Source organism: Hemibagrus wyckioides, linkage group LG25, assembly GCF_019097595.1.
Source record: "Hemibagrus wyckioides isolate EC202008001 linkage group LG25, SWU_Hwy_1.0, whole genome shotgun sequence".
NCBI lineage: Eukaryota > Metazoa > Chordata > Actinopteri > Siluriformes > Bagridae > Hemibagrus > Hemibagrus wyckioides.
The window spans coordinates 11,244,585-11,267,610 of record NC_080734.1 but is presented as its reverse complement, the minus strand read 5'-3'; the positions used below and the strand labels follow the sequence as shown (position 1 = coordinate 11,267,610).

Genomic DNA, 23,026 nt, shown 5'->3' with positions numbered 1-23,026 from the left:
AAAAAAGCAGAAACAAAATTCAGAACAGTCTGGCGGGTGGTAACATGTTACCAATCAAAAACAAAGGTGTAGCAAAATTGGACCAATCGGAGCGAAGCAAGCGCGTGATCAGGACGTGATCGAGAGCTGATTGGTGGAGAGAGGGTGCGTGGCTGTTGGGGGGCGTAACGCAGGAGTCAGCGGTGTCAGTGTAAACCCGGTGAACCCGGCGCTCATGAACTGGGGGAAAGGTCGAAGCGGCGAGCGCGCGCAACAGCGAGATACTCCCGCACGCGTCTGGCTCACTCTGACGCCAAAACAAGAAGTAGGGAAACAAAGCAGCATGCGGAAACATTAAAAGATATGATTTAACAGCACTTTATAAAGGCTTGAATGACAACAAATTAATTAATAATTTAACCCACATGTCGATTCACAAGCACTGCTTCTATAACAAAGGATAGTCTATGGTGTATGACAACTGACAACACAAATTATTATTAATGTGTTTTTTTTGTTGTTTTTGAAGATGTTTATCTTATTGTATTAGATTTCATAGAACTGTTTTAGACTGCACAGTTTGATTTTCAGCCCGTGGACAAAAACCGAAACCTTTCTTTGTACGGCTTGGTTTCGTTGAACTCAAAAACCCCTCCTTGGTCTCAGCTGCTTGCACACAGCTTCTCCTTAAAAGACCCTTGAATGGGCGTGGTTTTTGGGTCGATGGGCGGGGCCTCTTTGTTGTAGCTCTGTTAGCGCTTGAAACGGCTCTTTGTGTGTCTCTCGTTTCATAAAGTCAAACTTGAAGCCATACAGCGCGATCAACTGCTTCAGGATCTTCATAAGCACAGAGCTTGCCACTTGTATGTGATGTAGATATTTATGTCGTAAGGGAAAAGCACTAATTCCATGACTCGTAGCTTCTGAGGGGGCCTGTGATAGTGTCTGAGAAGGAAGAAAGCATTGGGTGCAAACAAAGAGCTGCTGAAGTCCCTCCCTCCAACGAGAGAGAGAGAGAGAGAGAGAAAGAGAGAGAGCACAGAAAAAGCCTGATTTGGCATAATGATACTAATAAAATTGTAAATGCAAATATCTATAATTGTATAGCACTTTTTCATTTGGAGGTCAAAACCTTGTGAAAGATTTAAGCAAGTAAGAGAAGCATGATCTGGACAAATACATCAAATACAACAAAGCACCCTAGAACTCTGAATATACTAGGCTAAACAAATATATATATATATTTTTCAAGCTGGTAATATAAAATGTATGTTATACCAAATAAGACATGTATTTCAACCAGAAACGACCTTTTATGCCAAATTGAGTCACCACAAGTGACATCAGATTGGCAGGAATCAGCTTTTCTTTACAGAGGTTGATATTTATGAAATATCATTTGATATTTCACAATTATCCAAAAGCACTGTTTATTTCTAATCTGTAGTACATACCGATGCAAAACATCTTTCTAGAAGAGGAAGCTCTGCTTAACAATCAGAACAATACAAAACAAACAGCATGCTTTTAATGCAAATCCTTAGATGGTTAGATAATATGCGAAAGCTCTCTAATCAACGGTTTTAACATTTTAAGCCCAGAATCCAAAATAATTGTCTATATGTTTACGTGTAAATGTACATATACAAAAATCTCAGTTAGTGACAATCTCACACATGCTGCCGTAGTAAAAGTGGGTAGCTCTACAATATTGAGGTCTAGAGTGAAAAATAGGGACCGAACACAGTTAATGTTATATACACACATAAACATACACAGCCTTCAAATTCTAGCCAAGGAAAAGAGAAAGTTCAGATATTTCCCCTCAGATGACAACTGCGAGATAAAACACAGATACAACTGTTTACCTGCCTTGGTTATTTTTTCTTTTGCTCCCCAAGATAATATTGCCTGTCCCAGCCCTTGTTTTCCACTGGACTGCAAGGATCATTTTCAATTAATCAGGCATTGTATCATGGGTGTAACAGGATAAGTAAGTGGGCTGATTCAATTCAAAGTCTATGAATAGATTTAAGGGCTACATTTGAAAATCTCAATAAAACAAATCTATTAGACTGCTACATGTCATTCTTCTTGATTTCCATGTAAGCATTAAAGCAAATTTAAATTACAATCCTATTTTTCAGAATCGCGTAAAGGAGATGCAGACCATGCAATGCTACATAAACAAGGAGGTATTTGTTTTGAATATGCCCCGAGCTTGAATGACCTACATTTTTAGCACGTGCGGTCATGTTTTCATGACATATGGACATGCCATGTTTATTTGGAGCTTAGTGATGGAAACAGGATCCCTCAAAGAAAATTGTATACCGTACTAGGAATAGAAATTCCATCTATTGTGACATGTTCTGTCTTGGAAATGGCAGGTCATCTCAAACTCCACCATTAAAAAGCTGTAAACAAAAGATGTAAACAAGCAGTTCAAAAATTTACTCCAGAGCTAGTGCTTGGAAAGCTTTAATAAATGAATGATCTTCTTATGGATACAAACATGGTTTCAATTACCACACCCCAACTACAATATGTCCCAAGTCTCCACATATAGAGGAAGTTAACATTGTGAAGTAATTTTACAAAATATCTTCTACGTGATTCCCATTTCTCAGTAAACACAAATGGAGTCGTTTCTCCCACTCATGATGAACATGTTCGTGTCCCCACATCTAGTGCATGTAATTGCATTCCTTTAAATGATCTTTTTGCTGTATCCTTTCCTGGAACCCTAGTACACTATGACTTTTTTTTTGATACATAAAGTATGAAACATTTGTGAAGACATTTTGCTAAAATTTCTACAATATACAGGACACCCTGTACAACTGTATCTTAAAACATTTGGTGTGTTTTCACTGAACAGTAAGCTACTTTTATGGGTGCTGAATGCAAAGTCCAATTGTTATCATAAACAGCTAATATACAATGATATTATCCTCTAGTTTGATCTACTGACCACCAGAAAACAATTTGCCTTTTGGTAGCTGCAGGAAGTACAAGCAGGAAGTAATGTCACTCCAGTGTGTCTGTCTGTGTGTGTGTGTGTGTGTGTGTGCATGTGGGGGTATTGGGTTCATAAGACTTTGTCTGAAAATGTAGCCAAAGCACTAATTTGATTTTGGTTTGGTTAATCTAGTGGCCAATCAAACAAAAGAACAAAGTACATCCAAATGCTTCTTTCATGTTTGCCTTATCTATAGTGTAAACACACCATTCCACTGGCATTTGGACTAATGCTTGTATTTAAACACTATAGTGGAAAAATTCCTTAGCTCAATGCTCAACCGTCAAGTAGATTTATACTGTCATTGCATCCATAAACACACATGCACTGGTATAAAATAGCATTCTCATAGGACCATGGTGCAGTGTCACAGACAGAGGCTCTGTGTGTAAAAAAAATGGTGCTGTGTGTAAGAAAAGTGATGCATAAAATTACAGTTTCACTATACATATCCAGAATGAGTCAGTATGAGAATGTATCAAGTCACTCTAGAGATTATTGATAGGAGTTACGGTTAGGTAAAACAGTCAGAAAAGAAATCCCCATTATTTTGCAGAGGCAGTATGTGAAGGCTGGGAATTCTTGGGTGGGTGTTGGTGGAGCTGCAGGGGCGAGGCTCAGGGTCGGGGGAGGAAGTATGTGTTTATGTATGAGGGACCTGGTGTGTGCGCACGCGCATGTGTGAGAGGGAGAGGGCAGAGAGTGCAAGCTGGATGTGTGCCAACACATTGCCTATGTGCAGGGCTTGATAGCAAATGTGTCATCTCTTTTTGGTTGTGGATGGAAAAAATGCAGTGGCAGCATGGGCAGGGCGTCTGGGAAAGAGAAATGGTAACTTTAAGTCATGTGTTGAGATAGGTGGGGTATTTTTTAATGTAGGTCAAGCAGAAACAGGGGGTGGGCTTTCTTTAAAAAGCAGTGATGTCACATTGCTTTCCAGGATATGCAGCCTAAACTTCCCTTTCATAAGAAACAGCAAAAAGCTAATGCAGGATATATATATATATATATATATATATATATATATATATATATATATATATATATATATATATATATATATATATATTTTTTTTTTTTTTTTTTTTTAAAAACAGGCACTTTTTATGGCAAACATGTATAGATTTAAAGGCGGTCTGCACAAAATCAACCAAATGAGGTGAGATCATGCCTATTCAGCATTACTAACAAAGCTGAGTGGCGAAGAGTCTCTGAGGTCTGAGCAGAGGCCAATGAGTGCAGCTCAGAGCTAGCAGTCTGCTCCACACCCAACAACCCACAAAGCCAGGAGAGAGGAAACTTTACAGCGCTCTGTTAACTCACACACGACTGAATGTGAAGCACAGCCCCAACACGGACACATGCACTAACTGACACTGACATGCAAATCATAATCTGCCCGGTGTGCTTATCAGCAGAGAAATGCAGACAGTTATCAAGGTGTACACAAACTGCATGAGCTAAATATAACTTTCTATGACTATAAATACCACAAACATTTCTATTGCTGTTAATTCAATAAGATTACATGGAATTTGAATGGACATTGGAATCACATTGGTTAATTCATCTGAAAAGCATATAAATCATGTTTTTAAACAGCTAACCGTAGTTTACAAGAAGGTGAATAGGCGAGGAATCCTGTGGAATTTTGTGGTAAGAGCAGTTCTGGTTTCACCAACCAACCCCCACTTCCTGCAAAAAGAAGAGAAAATCGGTGAAGAAAAAGAAAACATGCTAATAACATTATAGCACTCTATAAAACGAATAAACTAACATTAAATTATTTTTTATATTATTATTATTATTATTATTATTATTATTATTATTATTATTATTATTATTATTATTATTAATAATAATAATAATAATAATAATAATAATAAGTCAATTAATGAAAAGTATTAAAATAAATTCCTTAAGAATTAATTATTAAAAATAAAAACATATTAAAATCATTAAAAACATTAAAAACATTTCCCTATTCTCTTACAGCATCTAACTTTAATAATTCCTTTTGTATTCACAGTCTCACATCCTCACAGATCCTTCAGCACACTTAACAGTGGGGATTAAGTTCTTTTCTTTATAATCATTCTCCATTGTAACCTTGAATGTTTCTTTCCAAATAGATCTCTCATTGTCTCATCTGACCGGAGAAATTTTGTTCAAAGTTTGCTAGTGATTCACAAAGCCCCCAGCACTTATGTTCGTGGTTAGATGAAAGAAATAGTCTCTCCTGGCATGCTTCCTAAATAATCTGACATGGAAATGGTGTTTAATTTTAGACTTGCTACCATCTTGCTACCATCTTTACTAATAAGTCCATTAGTAACTAATAACTAATGGATTGTGACCTCTGTGTCACCTCATATTTATACCCCAGTGAAACAGAAAGCCAGGGATACCGAATTTAAGTTTCTAAACACTCAGACATAAAAGACAAATGGTAAAAATATAAATGGGAAGTTGCTTCAGGTACATGTTATTCAGAGGAATTTCTAGGGGTGACAATATAATCATTCATATTTTTATCCGTAGGGTATTTTACTTTCCCCCATTTTCTCCCCAAGTTGGTCACCTGCCAGTTCCCACCTACCAGCCAGTTTTCCCGTCATTTCAAAGCTACTAACCCGAGAGGGTGAAAACTAACACATGCTTCCTCCAGCCAACTTTTTGACTCTGCTCCTCATGCCTGAAAATATAACACATTTGGCGGAAAGTCCTATCTACCTTCTTCCACATAAATAAGCTCAAAGTGAACAATTGGCTAGTGTCACTGTGGCTGGGGAGAGATAGACAGCAAGAGTGTCTCTTTCCCAACCAAAGAGCAGGGCCAATTTTGCTTCACTGGATCCTGGCCACAGATGGCTGTGGCATCATAACATTGGCACTGCGATTCATGTTGCACTTATGTAAAGAAAAAGATCATACGGTACATTAATTTCCGTCTTGTTTTTAATACCTGTACATTCTGAATAGAAAATCTAGTTAGGTATAGATTAAGTATGAACTGCTGTTGAAACTAAACTATAGGTATTTAACAGTAAGGACACTGTTCTTTTGATTACAATATAGGAGGGGGTAGTATGTGTACACCACCTGCTGTGACAAACAGGACTCCAGTCAATTAAGGTTAAAGAGCATGCTGAGATCACAGTGGGGGAAGCTCTCCCTGCTCTCTAAACACTGAATTTTTGATTCATTGCCATCCGCCTTTAAAGCAGCAGGATGAGGCCGCTGCTCTAAAATAGCTCTGGCTGTCTGGGAGCAACCGAGTCAACCACCAACCAGCCTGCACAATTTAAAGGAAGCAGAACAGTCTGACATATGTCAGAGGGAACACTGTGTATGGAAGTCATGCCACGGAAGTTAAACCCACTCCGGGGGTAATCAGGAGATGTGTTAGTGGGTTAGTTTGTGTTTGTGTGCCGTGTTGTTGGGGGCAGGGCTGCTCGAGCAGGAAGCATGTGGATGGTGTTTACATGCACGAGCAGTCAGCTGGTGTGTGCAGGGAACGGCGCCAGAAAAACCACCCACAGCAGCACAGAGGCTGCCTGTCCTCACACACCCGCCCCCTTCCTCCCTCCTTTACTCCTCATGCACCTCTTGTGGGCTTGTCCTTTTAGCTCTTTTAGCTGCAGCACAGTCGGATCACTGTTTTGCTCTTCAGGAGAAGCTCTTCTGTCCCACTGCAGCAGGGAACACAGAAGAGTCACTAATCATTCACGACATTAATGTATCTTATTGAATAATTACATACTTATTGAGAATCTTTAAAGAATAGACTGTTATTAGCAATAAATAAACAAATAAACAAACTGAAGATGACTGATAGTAAACTTTATTCGTAAAAAAAAAATTTAAATGGAGTGCATCTGCTTTAAAAATATAAATAATAATAAAAACAGATATAATGAAACTAGCAATATAAGAAATAATGATGTATATAGTTAATCACAGATAGCTAAAAAAAAAAAAGAAGAAGAATTTTATTATACAAGAACACGAGCAATAAAATTTCTTTTATTTATTTATGTTCTGAGCTTGACTGCCTGTTGATTTCCATGAAGCATTATTATAAGCATAATAATAAAGAGGTCCTTTTATTCCACCTTTTTTTTTTAACAGAGGGCATTTCTACAAAGCCAGTATTAGCAGACCTCAGATAATGACCTGAGACATTGTCAAAGACAGACTTTTAGTGAATTACTAGATGCCTTTATTGTCATTTACACCACAGGTGCATTGATATTTTTTGCACAGTTCCAATACACCGGTTGTGTAAATGCCAATAAAGGCAATGCCAGTTGATAGAGCTAGAGAGCAAGTAACAGAATTTCTGTCCCGAAGATACAGGTAACTGTCCTGAAGATACAGGAGAGGCTTTTTTTTTTTAGGATCCATGCTGCTGTGTTTTGTTCAAATCGCAGTTGTGGGTGTGTTTTCTTCTTCTGAGTCTCCTGAGCAAAATATTATAATCGTCAACTGTGCTTCTAAAAAATGTATCAATGAAATTTTTAGACTAAATGTTTCTTTAAAGAAGAAACCATCTTAATAACTTAGTAACTTTGAGTATTAAATAATTGTCATATTTTATTATATCCATGTTGCAGATTTCAGTAATCTATGCTTAAGAGAGCATAAGGGAAAATGATATTAATTCAGAAAAGGCCTCATGAGGAAACTTAAATTAAATACCAAGAAGAGAAATAAAGGAAAGAAAGGAAGAAGATGAAAATAGATGAAATTTAACCATAGATAATCGATCAGCAACCATACTCTATACATATCCTATATGCTGCATTAGTTAATGCTTTTCACCATTTAATAACCATGTCTGATAGAATAATAAAAAAAATCCAGGACATTTTCTGAAATCCTACAATGCCATCTAATAGATTAATGTCCACATATTTCCATGTATCTTGATGTATAAATCATTTCAAAGTGGGTCAGTTTTATTTTTTTGTTATAGGAGTGGAAATCACAATCCAAGATGATCAAAATTGATCTATTTTAAATTGGCTGGTCAACAGATTAGAGTGGATCTAATCCAAACTTCAGTTGCTCAAAAACAAAAAGTCCTATAAATAATGTCAACTGTCCATGGAAATCTCAGGAATAAAAGCTCTATGGCTCCAATAAATTGTCACTTCTTATATAAATAACGTTTTAAATAATACGCCTGATATTCAACATAGTGGAATAAATCTGTACTGATGGTTAAAGTGGTTAAAGAGGAGTTAAAATGGTTCCTGTTTGCAAAAAGTTTGATAAACCCTGGAATAGTAGATGTAGAACGCATAGAATAATGAGAGCGGGCCATTTCGTCTTATACTGAGTTACTTTGTGGAACTGTCTGACTATGAGAGAGTCCCTGAGTCAATGTGATTCCTAAGAAAAGCCTGCAGATGCTATGAAGGATAGAGCAAGTAAGGCATAAGAGGAAGTTCAAAGAGTGCAGAAAGATTGGAAGGGAATGTGAAGGTCAGAAATTTGGAAACAACCCTGAAGACCCTTAAGAGCTCTATAAAAGAGAAGGAGACGTTTGAATAGAATATGTTCTTTCATGGGGAGCCAGTTCAGATTTTGTAGTACAGGTGTAATATGGACTCAGAGCCAGGTGTTGGTAAGAAGCTGAACAGCTCTGGACAATCAGAAATGCTGCCAAATGCCATAAATGTGAATGGAAATCTAAAGTTCTGGATCTGGAAGGATCCATAGCTGATATCTATTAAATGGGAACGGTCCTGATAACAGTGTTCAACACCAGTGTGATGAGTGTGCATAGCCATGAGCATGGAAAGCATAGTAAGTATGAGGTCACGTTTACAGATATTTGATGAGTAGGTAATTAAGCTCAAGTACAGAGACGCACTTGATACTGCACTGCAGGCCTGGATTTTGAGCTCATGATGCCTACATGAATCTGCCTGGATCTTCCAATGCTGCTGTCTCATTTATCCTTTAGGTCAGGGTTCTCCGCTTCAGTACCAGGGACACAATGCCCTACCCGGGTTCAGGTTTTTCCTCCTCCTCTAACACATTTGATATACTGCACAAAGGTTTTGATCATTAGCTAATGAGGGGGATCAGGTTATTTTGGAGAAAGGAAAAAGTGAAACTGATCAGGGCAGGCCTGGAGTTAAGAAGAGATCCTAACACTCCTTTAGGACAAATGACACACCGGTGAGCAAAGAGCACAAGACCTGTTAACTCTAAATGAATATATAATGACATCTGACAATATGATTATTATAAATTATGTGTAATTATGTAAAAGAGTGCTTTCATGAAATCTACATTCAAATGTATTTTTTTGTAAATTCCTCTGTATAAATTACATTTATATATAAGTATAATATATTTAATTTACTGATGTCGCTGTGTGGCTCTGATGGCATATGGACATAGTAGGAAATGGTAACTGGATTTTATTTACTGTATTGTTCCAGTGTTAGATAAGATGTATAAAGCCGCATAAAAACATCTTTTGTAAGACATCCGCTTGTCTACTTTGTTCCAAAAACTTTGTTGTTACACGGTTGTGTGTGTTCAAAAACTTATTGATAGAATTCAATAACTGCCCTGAAGCTTCTATTATAACAGTTGAAAATAAACACTGGAATATTGCTTGAAGTCTTTGCCAAGTGAAATGCTGGGTGTGTTATATACAGAAATTCTGAGTAACTGTAAACGTTGAGGTACTGAGTGTTCTCTCAGCCTGCTCCCCCTCCTCCATGTGGGTGGATGTGTGCAGACAGACAGAGACGAGACCCCTCACCCGCCTCAGCATAAAATAAAAAGACAAAGATCTCAGAGAACAAAGAAAGAAAATCATATCCTTTTAAGGCAAGCCGAATTGGACCGTAGAAAAATATGAAAATATGAAAGCATAATTTTGAATGAAAGATCTTCTGCTTCATGGTTGAACTTTAGTAACATGTTACTCTTAGATATTTTATTATGGATAATGTTTGAAGATTGAAAAGCAACAGGACAAAAGATTTTTTACAGCTCTTAAATTTGGTGGGTGTCTCCCCCTAATGGCCAATTGTAGCAACTACCTGCAGCGTTAGGGTTTGTTAGATATATTGTATTTCCAAACGTTTTGGGACGCCACTCCAAATCATTGAATTCAGGTGTTGTTTTTCAGGGCCTGGGCTCGCCCCCCTTAGTTCCAGTGAAAGGATTTTTTAATGTTTCAGCATACCAAAACAGTTGGGACAATTTCATGCTCCCAACTTTGTGAGAACAGTTTGGGGATGACCCCTTCCTGTTCCAACATGACTGCACACCAGTGCACAAAGCAAGGTCCATAAAGACATGGATGAGCGAGTTTGGTTTGGAGGAACTTGACTGGCCTGAGTCCTGACCTCAATCTGATAGAACACCTTTGGAATGAATTAGAGCGGAGACTGCGAGCCAGACCAAAACTGGGACATCTGCCTTTACATGCACATGAATGTAATATGGAGTTGGCCCGCCCTTAACAGCTTCAACTCTTCTGGGAAGGTTTTCCACAAGGTTTAGGAGTGTGTTTCCACTAGAAACGCATTTGTGAGGTCAGCCACTGATGCTGGACAAGAAGGCCTGGCTCACAGTCTTTTACAGTCTTACAGTCTTACGGTCTTATGATCTATTATGGAAAAGGATGGTGTGTCTGCAGTTTATTTTTTTTTTCACACAACTTAGAAAATATTTCCACTCACTGATCATTTTATTAGGACACCACTGGTCTCAGAACAGCTCTTCAGAATTTGCAGTGTTGGAAACATTCCTTTGGGAATTCAGGTTCATACTGACATGATTTTTATAACATAATTGCTGCAGATGTTTATACTGTACATCTTCTGTATTGCCAGCTCTCTTCTGAACTATGTTGGATTCAGATCTGGTGATTTGGGAGGCAATTAATGTACGTTGAAATCATTATGATCATGGAACCAGCTTGAGATGACCTGTGCTTTGTGATATATTCATTATTATACTTGGAAGATGCCATTTTAAGAGGGGTAAATTGTGGCTATAAAGGGATGCACAGGGTCAGTAACATTAGTTATATAGCCTGTGGGACTTAAATTGATTGGTATTTCTTCTGTCCCAAGAAGAAATCCTCTCACCATTACACCACCAGCAGCAAAAGCCAGATCTGTTAATACACACACCATGAAGAATTTAAGGCAGTCAAAATAATTTTGGAATAAACTATCAATAACAGAGCCAAAGTTTATAGATGAAAATACATTGTTCCACAGTGGAGTTTTTAAACTGGGAATCATATTGCGTTATTGTGGTTTCAATTTATGTCAAGTAAAGAAATAGAGCACTAAATCATACCTCCACCTTAATGTGTGTGGTTTAGCTGATCGTGATTGACCGATTGGATGAAGACCAATAGACCAAATGCTATGAATCAGTGGGTATCTTTGTTTTACACATTGCACTGCAGAGCCAGCTGGCTGCTCCTGTGAGAACCACATACTGTCCTCAATGCCAAAAAATAAGTAAAGGTGTTGAGGTACCCAAGGCTCAATACTAAAGCTCTAGCTTACTTTATGTTTCCATCTTGCCTCTATTTTTATATGATCATGAATAAAAAACATACAAATTTGCCTTATTATAAGAATGATCATCTATCTGGTTTGTAACAAGTTTTAATTTGGTTATCAAGCTGCAAATTTTGCTAGCACACCATATGTATTCAGTATACATTTAAAAGATAAGTTTATTTTACAGTCCTCATCCCTTAAGGACCTCTTGAGGCACAGCATCATGAAGGACAGTAAAAAAAAATTGTTAATGACAGCACAGTATGGATGTGATTTACAAATATCTCTAATAAAACATAATAGAATCTGGCACATGCGTAACATTTATTGTTCAATTACATTATTTAAACGTTGACATCTAAAGCTGCCACAGATGCTAACTTTACAGCAGAGATTATATTAACTAACTCACTGTACATTACAAACTAGGTTAAAGATTCAGACTTGAATTGGTACAGATTTCCTTTTGAACCTCATTTCACTAGTTTCTTTATTTCATATATTGATTAATATTTTGTTTATATATGTATATTTTCCTGATCCAGACATGAATCTGAACTGCTTCAACAGCAAAGATAGCATCAGCTGGAGGAAAGGGAAAGACTTAGCAGTTTTTATCGCAATTATTTTATGGCTGTATTATTTCAGGACCCTAAGAGGTAAAGTTTGTGTTGTAATAAATGAGGATGTGAAGCTAGTGGGTGATGGTGTTGAGGATGCAGAAGATAGGGATAGGCGGAGAGAGATGATTTGCTGTGGCAACCCCTGAAGGGAAAAGCCAAAAGAAGAAGAAGAAGAGGTAAAGTTTGTACCTGTGAAATAAAGGGTTCCTTATAAACATTTAAATAGATTTAATGAAAACAGGATCCATTTATAATGGTCAGTGTATCTTCTACTCTCCTGACCCAAAAGGAAGGAGCACATATACAAAACTGCACCTTACAATGTGTTTTAGATTTTAGAAATCAGTACACAAATATTTAAACCACTTATCTTTTTACTGAATGAAAAAAGAAATGGTTTTATGAAACTGTACAGTATAAAAACACAAACAATTGTGTCAGACTGTAAACCTTACAAAGGTGGAATCACACAACTCTGTTCTGTAACAGCAGACAATGACTTTACACACAAGAAGAAAAAAAACACTCTTCTCAACACAGAAGTGCTTCAATTGTGCCAAGTCTGTCTTCATTCATTGAGGTTTTCTGGTGTTGATTTGCGGCCTGGCTTTGCCAGTAGGCGTCGCTCCACCTGAACCACTGCATTGTGCAACTGCGCATCTTCAACACCGAGAATGAAAGAGAAGAGTCCAAGTAACCACACATACATCCTGGGCAAAGTAGGTTCCAGATCCTTGAAATGGTCTCCACACCGCCTGCACAGACACAATGATATTTTTAAATGATTTACACATTAGCTTAACAGTGCTTCAAATGGTACTCCTTTTGAGCCTGTGGTATCTATGGCCATCTTTCTCTAGCAAAATCTTCAGGTTCAGGTCAAGGCACGAGTTACCACATCAACAGGCACTGTGTGAATTTCCTGTCATGAATAAAATACTAGAACATCTCTACCCATTTGGATCGTGAAACAATGTTTATTACATTTGCAATTTACTTAGAAAAGAGCTCAATGAACAAATGAGACATTATCATTGCCACAGGAACCCACCCTTTGTAATCACTAGGACTTCTGCTGTAGTTAATTCAGTGGGCGTACAACACAAAATGTTCCTAAGCTCCCTCTTCCTTCTGGGAGATGTTTAATCATAACTGTATTACAGACTTGAGTGACCTCTGAATAAATGAAATTATGAACTGCAAAAAATAAATAAATGAATAAATTGTGGGTATGAAAGTTTAAAGTATGAAGGCATAGCCCAGTACTGGTAACAGATTTCTGATACAGGCAACAGCTAGACAGAATTTTAAAAACATTTTAAGTGTGTAAATGTTTTAGCAATCATAGAAACTACACATTTACACTTACTGTAGAGTTATTTTACATTGTGTAAATGTGGCTCTAGATTTCAAAATAAAAATTTTGCCAGACTCCTTCCTCGAAATTATTCACAAACCCCATTCTCTATAACATGAGGTGACAAAGACTTAAGAAAAGGCACTGGATTTGTCTACAATTTTATGGATTTACCCTGGAGGGCACTTCCTCAAGAAAGTGTGCCAATATTTACGGTTGACAATGCGGCAAATTTTTTGCTTTTTAATCATCAGATTGTCCAGGCACTTGTGATGGAGACTGGGTCCATCAGCTCCATTCTTGTCTCCCCAAAGGAAGAGGAAGGTAGATGGGGAGGAAACTTTCTGCTCAGGAGTTGAACCAGAAAGAGCTTGGAAAGTGCTCTGTAGCTGTTCAACCACACCTGAAAAAGAAAGAGAGAGAAAGAGAGAGATTAGAACTGATTAGAAACTGATTATAATAAACAAACAACTTGTGTGTAAAAAATAATTTGTATTTTTGAACTGATGTCTAAATAACATACACTATATTGCCAAAGGTTTTGGAACACCTCTCTAAATCTTTCAGGGGTTGTTTTTCAGAGGTTGGTTCCAGTGAAAGGAACTCTTAATACTTCATCATACCAAGACATTTTGGACAATTACATGCTCCCAAATTTGTAGAAACAGTTTGGGGATGACCCCTTCCTGTTCCAACATGACTGCACACCAGTAAAGACATGAATGAGCGAGTTTGGTGTGGAGGAACTTGACTGACCTGCACAGAGTCCTGACCCTTAACCCGATGAATTAGAGCAGAGAGTGCGAGCCAGGCCACAGCCTGGATGCCTGCCTTTACATGCACATGAATGTAATATGGAGGTGGCCAACCCTTTACTGTTATAACACTTTCAACTCTTCTGGGAAAGCTTTCCACAAGATTAAGGAGGGTGTTTATGGGAATTTTTGACCATTGCTCTAGAAGCGCATTTGTGAGGTCAGGCACTTATGCTGGATGAGAAGGTCTGGCTTACAGTCTCAGCTCCGATTCATCCCAAAGGTGTCGGGTTGAGGTCAGGACTCTGTGCAGACCAGTCCAAAGATTTGTAGGGGTGTCCCAAATCTTTGGCAATTTAGTGTACCAAGGTGATTTTCCCATAAATTTGATACTTTTAAAACAGTACATATAATCACTGATTAAGACCAGATTCTAAACACATTTGATCACATACACTCACTGAGTACTTTTATAGGAACACTACTAATCTGGGTATTGCTTCCCTTTGCTATTAAAACCTCAATTCCTCATGGCATGGATTCCACAAGATGTTGGAAACATTCCTATGAAATGATTAATTTGTGGTTGATGCTGACAAGTTTTGGCATATTATGCATTCTGAGATGCTTTTCTGCTAACCACAATTGGTGGTTAGTGGTTATCTGAGCTACTGTAGCCTTTCTGTCAACTTAAACCAAACTGGCCATTCTCTGATAACCTCTGTTCATGATCAGCAGTTCTGCAGACAGCTCATGAACATCTTTATTGCAACAATCTGACACAAAAAATGCCACGGTCAAAATAAGACACATTTTCCGCCCATTCTTTGGGTTGATGTGAACGTTACACAAAATTACCAGTCCATGTGTGCATGATTTTATGCACAGCACCACAGCCACAAGATAATTAGATAATAAGCTAATAAGATAATTGCATGAATGAGGAGGCGTACAGGTGTTCCTAATAAAATGCTCTGTGAGTGTATTGATCAAAGGATACTAAATCAAACCGCAGGTGGAAAAAAAAAAGTCTTGGAGAAGTGATACTGTAGGGTTTCTGCTACACTATATGGTCAAGGCTGATGTAGGAGAATGGTCATAGACGTGTTTAGATATTGCACCTGTTCTTTTCATTAAAGTTTAAAATGCTTTAGATAGGTTTGTGCACTATTTTAGGTTTCGGTTTTCTTCCAATCCAAAGTTTGGCACCGGGATATGACACACAGGTCCTCTACAAGCTTGACCCACTCTTAGACCACTTTGCATTTACAAATACATTTATGTATATGCTTGCAGTAGCCACACAACATTCTGTTCATGTTTTGTTCCCTGTATGTACTCACTGAGAACATTATTAGGATCACCTACTCATTTATTCATTTATCTACTAAGCCAGTCACGCATAAAATCAGTCAGCAGCTTTGGGTGATGTTCACATCAACCATCAGAATGGGGGCAAAATGTGAATTCAATGTTTTTGACCTTGGCATGATTGTTGGTGTCAGACAGACTAGTTTGAGTACCTCTATAACTGCTAATTGCCTGGAATTTCACACACAACAGTCTCAAGGGGCAATATAGAAAAACATCCAGACAGCAGTACTTCCACAGATGGAAACGCCTTGTGGTGAGAGAAGTCAATGGGCCAGTCTTGTTTGAACTGACCAAAACAATATCTAGGGATAAGCATCTGATAAGTATTAGTATAGTGTTCCTAATAAAGTGCTCAGTGAGTGTTTATCTGTTTGAATACACAGCTTATAAAAGGGGTGATGATCCTGTTATCATTGTGCAAACCAAGACCTTAAACGAAGGTAATCAGAAAAAGTACAGAAAAAACATGATGGGGATGTATGTATGAACCTGAGGAGTCTCTTAAGAGATTTTTCATATCTTGAGTAATAAAATAAATATGAAACTCATGAAAATCACTGTGGCTGTTGGTAATTAAGTGCAAACAATTCCTACCAACCAGTGACCAAAAGATAGACTATGATTTCCCAAGGATTGTGCAACCACTAAACAACACAGTCCAAACAACTAAAAAAAAACTGACCATTCGTTCCTATTGCACCACTGCACAATGATTTTTGAGGATTCTGTAAGCATAAAAATTATGATGGATGTTATGCACTTACGTCTCCGTTTTAGTATGACGGTTTTATGTTTCGAAGACGGAATGATGGGTTTCTTAGATTTCCACTGTCGCCTGAGGGGGAGAGTGAATTAAACATAAACAGCAAGTCAGACTGTATACTCTATAAACAAGGTTTTTAATCAGAAGGAGCTTCTTACATGGCCTCAGCCTGCGTTTCTTTCTCCCTGGCTCGTTCCAGTGCAGGCTGTACAACCATAAACCATGTTCTCAAATTAAACATCTTTCCACCTGCAACAGAGGAGTTGTCATCTAATATGAGAAACACAAGTCATTCTATACTAATCATAAATGGCCTGATTATTTCTTTCTTTAAAAAAAAATTTTATATATATATATATATATATATATTTCATATTCTTTTCCCCTTCCCCAATATGAGACCAAAATTGTCTACCTCGCTTGGTCTTTTTCTTGCCATGTTTCATTTCATCTCCTTTTTTATTTGCTTTTCTGGCCACCTTCCTTGAAAAATAATAGAACAGGTTTTAACTCAATAGAATTCAGTAGAGTGTGAGTCCTTCAGCTAAAAGCTGTTATATTAGTCTACCACTAGTACCACATGCCATCACCTCTCGCTGAAATATAAACCATCAGGCGAAACTAAAAGATCAGCAGTCTTGAATAGAACTGAGGACACGAAGCTGAAGTGAACTGAGAGCATAAAGCCTTTATTATCACCACAAATACACTACAGCACAGTGGAAATCTTTTATTCACATATCCCAGCTGAGAAAGTTGGGGTGAGAGCACAGTGGCAGCTATGATACAGCACCCCTGGAGCAGGGAGGGTTAAGGGCCTTGCTCAATTGCCCAACAGTGGGGCTGAGTCTTGAACCCTGATCCTCAGACCAACAACCCAGAGCCTTAACCACTTAAGCCACGAATAACATTTTTTACTAACAATATGCCATAATTCTAAGAAAGTTGCCTCTTAACAAATTTCATTTCATAATAATGCTGATGCATTCATTAGTACCATGAAGGACACTCACCACTCCACCTTATCGTCCAGCCTGAACAAAAGCTTCATGGTCACAACAATGAGTGCTGCAGCCTGAAGATCATAGCACAGAAGTGTAGGCTTTCTTCCAGTAGGGTCAAAGGTCAGAAAGGAGTCTTTTCCCATAGCTGTTTTCTGTATTACTTTACAAACCAATGTATGAAGTTCATCTGAAATAAAAAGTTGGAGAAAAAGAAAATAAACACTAATGAAAACAATTACTGAGCTGATCCTCATTAGCTTTTCTTTACAGCTTTATGCAACCTCACCAGGAAGGTTAGCATCCATTAAATAGCGTAGACTGAGCAGAGCTGGATGAAGTAGGCAATCCTGAGACACAGGAGGGAATGTTGGCAGATCTATCAATGCTGCCAGTTCCACTGCCTCGTCGTGTACCTTACTGTAAGTGGGGATAGTCTGCAAGGCAATGGTGTGTTTATAGACGCTGTAAGTAACAGTCTGAATACAAGCACCGCTGTTACACAATCAGTGAAGATTGCTAGCTTACCTCAACTCTAAAGATTAAGGCATCCTTGCCAAAGAACCTCATCTCTTCTGGAAACAATTCATGAACATTAATATAAGGGACATGGCCCTTAGACACCAACCTGCAAGAGAAACACCATACTAAATTAGGCACAATAAAAAGCATAAGAGCATTAATAACTGTGTAAAATTGTGACAAAATCCAATTCAGGAAATATGAGTCTATAATGATCATAAGCAGTTATTGTAATGTGTATAATATACTGAATCTAATAATATACAGAAGTCATTTTTGTCCATGATAAGGACATCAAAATAGAAAATCCAGTAAAGAACACATTAGTGAAAGCATGTCCAGACTGTTATGGTATAAAATTTGAATTTTGTGTACAATTGCACCCTAGCCAGTCAAATGTTGCTGAACGTTCTGGCTCTTTCTGCAGTGAATAAAAAGCCCCAAGAATTCCTCTTATTCACCTAAGTAAGTCTGCCAGGGTGATGGCCTCCTTGACCCAAAGCAGAGCCAAATGGCAGAATGCTAGTGTTCGGGGCATGCTCATCAATTTCCTTCTTTCTTTCCGTCTGAGGTACTGCTCAGCATCCAAAGAGCCTGAACACACTGAAGATCTCCCATCACTGGAGTATCCTGCAAACACAGGAGATCATAAGCAAAATAGTCTTAACAAGATACTCATGTTAAAGTGAAAAGAACCCATGAAGATACCAGAAACTGCACTGGCTCCATTCATTGAGGCAACCTCAGCGTGACTTGATGCTTCACTGAAGGCGACAGATGATTCAGCCTCACTGTCACTGGACAAGTCCTGAAGAGTGGACATAAGTATCCAAAAGAGAGTGATGTGAGAGATGTTTACTTTTTAATCTGCATCTTAATTTAAAAACTCACTGTGGACATTATACCCCAGATCACCCACACAAGAACAAAAGCAAAAGATGTTGTCTAACTCACCACTGAACAACTGACACTGTTCGCTAGTTCTCTTGTGTATGCCTGTTTGGTCTTCTGCATGTATCGCTTCCAGAAAATCCATAACACATCTGTCTGTGAGATACACTTTGTTTAAATAGACATAGGAAATGTCTACCCTCTGTTATCTACATTATTTGCATTGCATTACTGACCTTAAACTGAGGGCAGACACCCAGTTTAACCAAAGCTTCAGCCTGAAGTTTAATGATCAGCTGAAAGCCCTCGATTACCATCCAGTCTCGTGCACCTTCCAAAACACACAAACATGCACATAATATCATGATAGAAATGAATGGCTCACATTGTCACTTCAGGAATTAGTCCAGAAGCCTGGACTAACCTTTTCCACTCTGCTTCCTTTTGCGTGTTGATAAAGAAGAGATCCTGCTGTTGGAGAGCACTGCATTCATATCATCACAATCTTTCGTTCTCTGTGAATTGACAATCAGAATAATGTTGACCTCAAGAAGGCACAGACAATTCCCCAGCGTGTTCTGTTTCTATGAATCGAGTTTCCAAAGTTCCCGACACAGATGTTAGTAGTGCTAGTATTGGGAGCCCATGTTTATTTTTCTTGTATTTTCCCTGTCAAGCACAATTCAGCCTATACTTAAGGGATAAACCCCCTGAGCACTGATTTTCAGCTTTTTCACCATTTCTTAAACAATTTTATTTACTAATATGTCAGTCACTGTGAAGGTCTAATGCACATATGAAATAATGCACAAAAAAATATGTAATGAATCATGTTTCTTATTTACTTAATAAGGAATGCAGCATTATATTTAACAATATGACTGTATATTATAGGGTATGAGTGGCAATACCAGCAGAAATTGTAAAACTGCAACATGTTTTCAGTTTTCAGTGAAATTACTGATGGACTACTCTGACCAGGCATAACATTATGACCACCTGCCTAATATTGTGTTGGTCTTTTGCTGCGAAAACAGCCCTGTCCCATCGAGGCATGGACTCCAGTAGATCCCTGAAAGTGTGCTGTGGTGTCTGGCACCAAGATGTTAGCAGCAGATTCTTTAAGTCCTCTAAGTTGCGAGGTGAGGCCTCCATGGATCAGACTTGTTTGTTCAGCACATCCCACAGATGCTCGATTGGATTGAGATCTGAGGAATTTGGAGGTCAAATCAACACCACAAACTTCTTGTTGTGTTCCTCAAACCATTCCTGAACCATTTTTGCTTTGTGGCATGGTGCATTATCCTGCTGAAAGAGGTCACAGCCATAAGGGAATACCGTTTCCATGAAAGGGTGTACATGGTCTGCAATAATGCTTAGGTAGGTGGTACGTGTCAAAGTAACATCCACATGGATGGCAGGACCCAAGGATTGCTAGCAGAACATTCCCCAAAGCATGACACTGCCTCCACCGGCTTGCCTTCTTCCCATAATGCATCCTGGTGGCATGTGTTCCCCAGGTAAGCGACACACAAACACCTGGCCATCCGTGTGATGTAAAAGAAAATGTGATTCATCAGACCAGGCCACCTTCTTCCATTACTCTGTGGTCCAGTTCTGTTGCTCATCTTGGCGCTTTTAGAAGTGCACAGGGGTCAGTACGGGCACCCTGACTGGTCATGCAGCCCCATGTGCAACAAAGTGTGATGCACTGTGTATTCTGACACCTTCCTATCAGAATCAGCATTAACTTCAGCAACTTGAGCAACAGTAGTTCGTCTGTTGGATCGGATCACACAGGCCAGCCTTTGCTTCCCACGTGCATCAATGAGCCTTGGTCGCCCATGACCCTGTCACCACTGTTCCTTCCTTAGTCCACTTTTGATAGATACTGACCACTGCAGACCGGGAACACCCCACAAAAGCTGCAGTTTTGGAGATGCTCTGATCCAGTCGTCTAGCCATCACAATTTTTTTCCTTGTCAAACTCGCTCAAATCCTTACACTTGTCCATTTTTCCTGCTTCTAACACATAAACTTTGAGGGCAAAATGTTCACTTGCTGCCTAATATATCCCACCCACTAACAGGTGCCATGATGAGGAGATAATCAGTGTTATTCACGTCACCTCTCAGTGCTCATAATGTTATGCCTGATCGTTGTAGGTGTGTAACTGAAGAGATGTTAAGAGTACCATCTACAGGCGCACTGTGGTAACTCCCAGCCGTTTAAGATGAAACCAACTGCCTACAACTGAACTGTGTACCTACAGCAGTGTGCCACTTGATTAAAATGGGCAAGGCACAATCTAGATGTCATTACAAAAGTGGTGTCTGTTTGCTAAAGAGTGATGAAAACGTTCTCACCTCAATCACATTGTGGCAGTTTTTACAGAAGAACTGCCCACCGTCTGAAACACCCCAAAACACTGACCCGCACTGTCCACATGGTTCACTGTAACCGTCCTAAAAACACCAAACAAACAAACAAACAAACAAACAAAACAAGCACATGTTCAGTTATGGAGACATTTGCTCTTCTTTTATCGGGATTATGACTGAATTTGGCTTTAACATTAACAGCTAATCTTGCTCATTAGAAGCACTCACTGTTATCTCTTCGTCCATCTTCAAAGGACTTTAATGACGTCACAAGAAAGCTGCTAATTTATCCAACACCTCTTAAACACCATGCAAAGTTTATCACCACAAACACATACACACGAGGAGAATCCAAAATGGCGTCCACTCACTACAACATTTCAAAATAAGAGCCCCAGGCTCACTCCCACACGTAGAGTGCACTGGTATCTATAGCTCTGGGAGATAAATTAAGAGACCACTGAAAATGGTCAGTGTTACTCGAATGAATATTTATAGGTATGTATTTGAGTGCTGACAACATTTGTCGCGAATAAATGTTGTCAACTAGTCGAAAAGAACAAAGGTGCAGCGTTATCAGACCTCGAATAATGCAACAACAAAAAAAAGGAAAGTTCATATTCATTTTAAACAACGCAATAATATATTTTAAATTAAAAGCTATACAGAAATCAGCATTTGTGCTGAAGGTTTCAGTGGAATGTGTTTAACATTAAAAATGTTCCCTGAAAACCTCTTACCTATGCAGCCATCAAAACAGACTGCAAGACACACACAGGTCACTAGAGGGCGCACTTGATCAGCCCTGTTTTTACAGCTTCAACGCTGTAAGCATCCTTTTTTATTTCCATTTCACATTAATTGAAGCTATAAACAAATAAAGCATAAAAAAACAAGTGAATATGAACCCCCCCCCACACACACACACAAACCAGTACAACAGAACAGCAAGTGAAATCCTCCCATGCCTCCTGTTTCTTTTCACACGGGATCTAAATTCAAGTTGTTGAATGTTGAACACCTACAGTGTTTATATGAATCCAGCTGGGCTGAAGACTGACTACTGTAAGACTGAACTAATTACCTGGAGTTCTTTCGCTTTGCAATAGATCTTTTCTATGACCACAGATCAGCGTGGTCTCCTTTGTATAATGTGTGTGTGGAGGCGGCTGCTCAAGTGGGTTTGTGTGGGAGTGTAAGAGAGCGTCATGACATGAGGACATGCAGCTCCATGGAAACAGAAACAAATGGAGAGACTTCAGAGTGGGAGCTGCTCACTATTTCACATCCAACTGCTTCGTCTACATGTATAATTTACTGTGGAATCATGCTTGCTTAGCCTTTTATTTAAAAAAAAAATCTATAGGTTTGTGATTGGTCTGGTTTTCATATGTACAAACTGCATCATGAATTCAAGCCTAAAATAGGAATGTACAATATGAGATAATATGCAATATGAGATGGCTTTGAGATACGTACACAAAACTACGTACACACCTTTTACTGATGTCCATGAAAAGAGCGGTTTTATGATTTATTCTCCTGTCTAAATGTGACTGTGTGTGTGTGTGTGTGTTTGTTCTCTCAGGGCCGAACCACCTTGCCTAACCTGTTTGATGAGAGCTGCCTCTCTCTCTCTCTCTCTCTCTCTGTGCCAATCTTCTGGTTTTCTGCCTCCCAGGCAAACTCCAATGTTCTTTATGCAAAGCACAGCAATAGATTCTATGGAAATCAGGAACAGTTGGTAACTGCTGGCATGGACATTACTACTGCATTCTTCTGACTGTAGCACAGTATTTCACT

General features: G+C 38.7%; 1 protein-coding gene across 3 annotated transcripts in view; it reads right to left on the bottom strand.

The window, feature by feature from the left end:
* Positions 1–11,851: 11,851 nt before the first annotated feature.
* Positions 11,852–23,026, bottom strand: part of taf1b (TATA box binding protein (Tbp)-associated factor, RNA polymerase I, B) — a 33,374-nt gene continuing 22,199 nt past the window's right edge. Inside the window, exons 1-15 of one of the 3 annotated variants that reach the window (XM_058378896.1) lie at positions 21,452–21,742; positions 21,209–21,307; positions 19,267–19,357; positions 19,079–19,173; positions 18,906–18,998; positions 18,660–18,759; positions 18,413–18,581; positions 17,958–18,057; positions 17,719–17,866; positions 17,442–17,619; positions 16,844–16,911; positions 16,587–16,677; positions 16,430–16,500; positions 13,711–13,939; positions 11,862–12,934 (exon numbers count right to left, since the gene is read on the bottom strand). In XM_058378896.1, the coding sequence (XP_058234879.1) occupies positions 12,748–12,934; positions 13,711–13,939; positions 16,430–16,500; positions 16,587–16,677; positions 16,844–16,911; positions 17,442–17,619; positions 17,719–17,866; positions 17,958–18,057; positions 18,413–18,581; positions 18,660–18,759; positions 18,906–18,998; positions 19,079–19,173; positions 19,267–19,357; positions 21,209–21,307; positions 21,452–21,469 (1,737 nt within the window). In that variant the 5' untranslated portion in view covers positions 21,470–21,742 and the 3' untranslated portion in view covers positions 11,862–12,747. Of the gene's footprint in view, positions 12,935–13,710; positions 13,940–16,429; positions 16,501–16,586; positions 16,678–16,843; positions 16,912–17,441; positions 17,620–17,718; positions 17,867–17,957; positions 18,058–18,412; positions 18,582–18,659; positions 18,760–18,905; positions 18,999–19,078; positions 19,174–19,266; positions 19,358–21,208; positions 21,308–21,451; positions 21,743–23,026 lie in introns of those variants that run through there. The other 2 variants (XM_058378898.1, XM_058378897.1) reach the window with 2 other exon arrangements.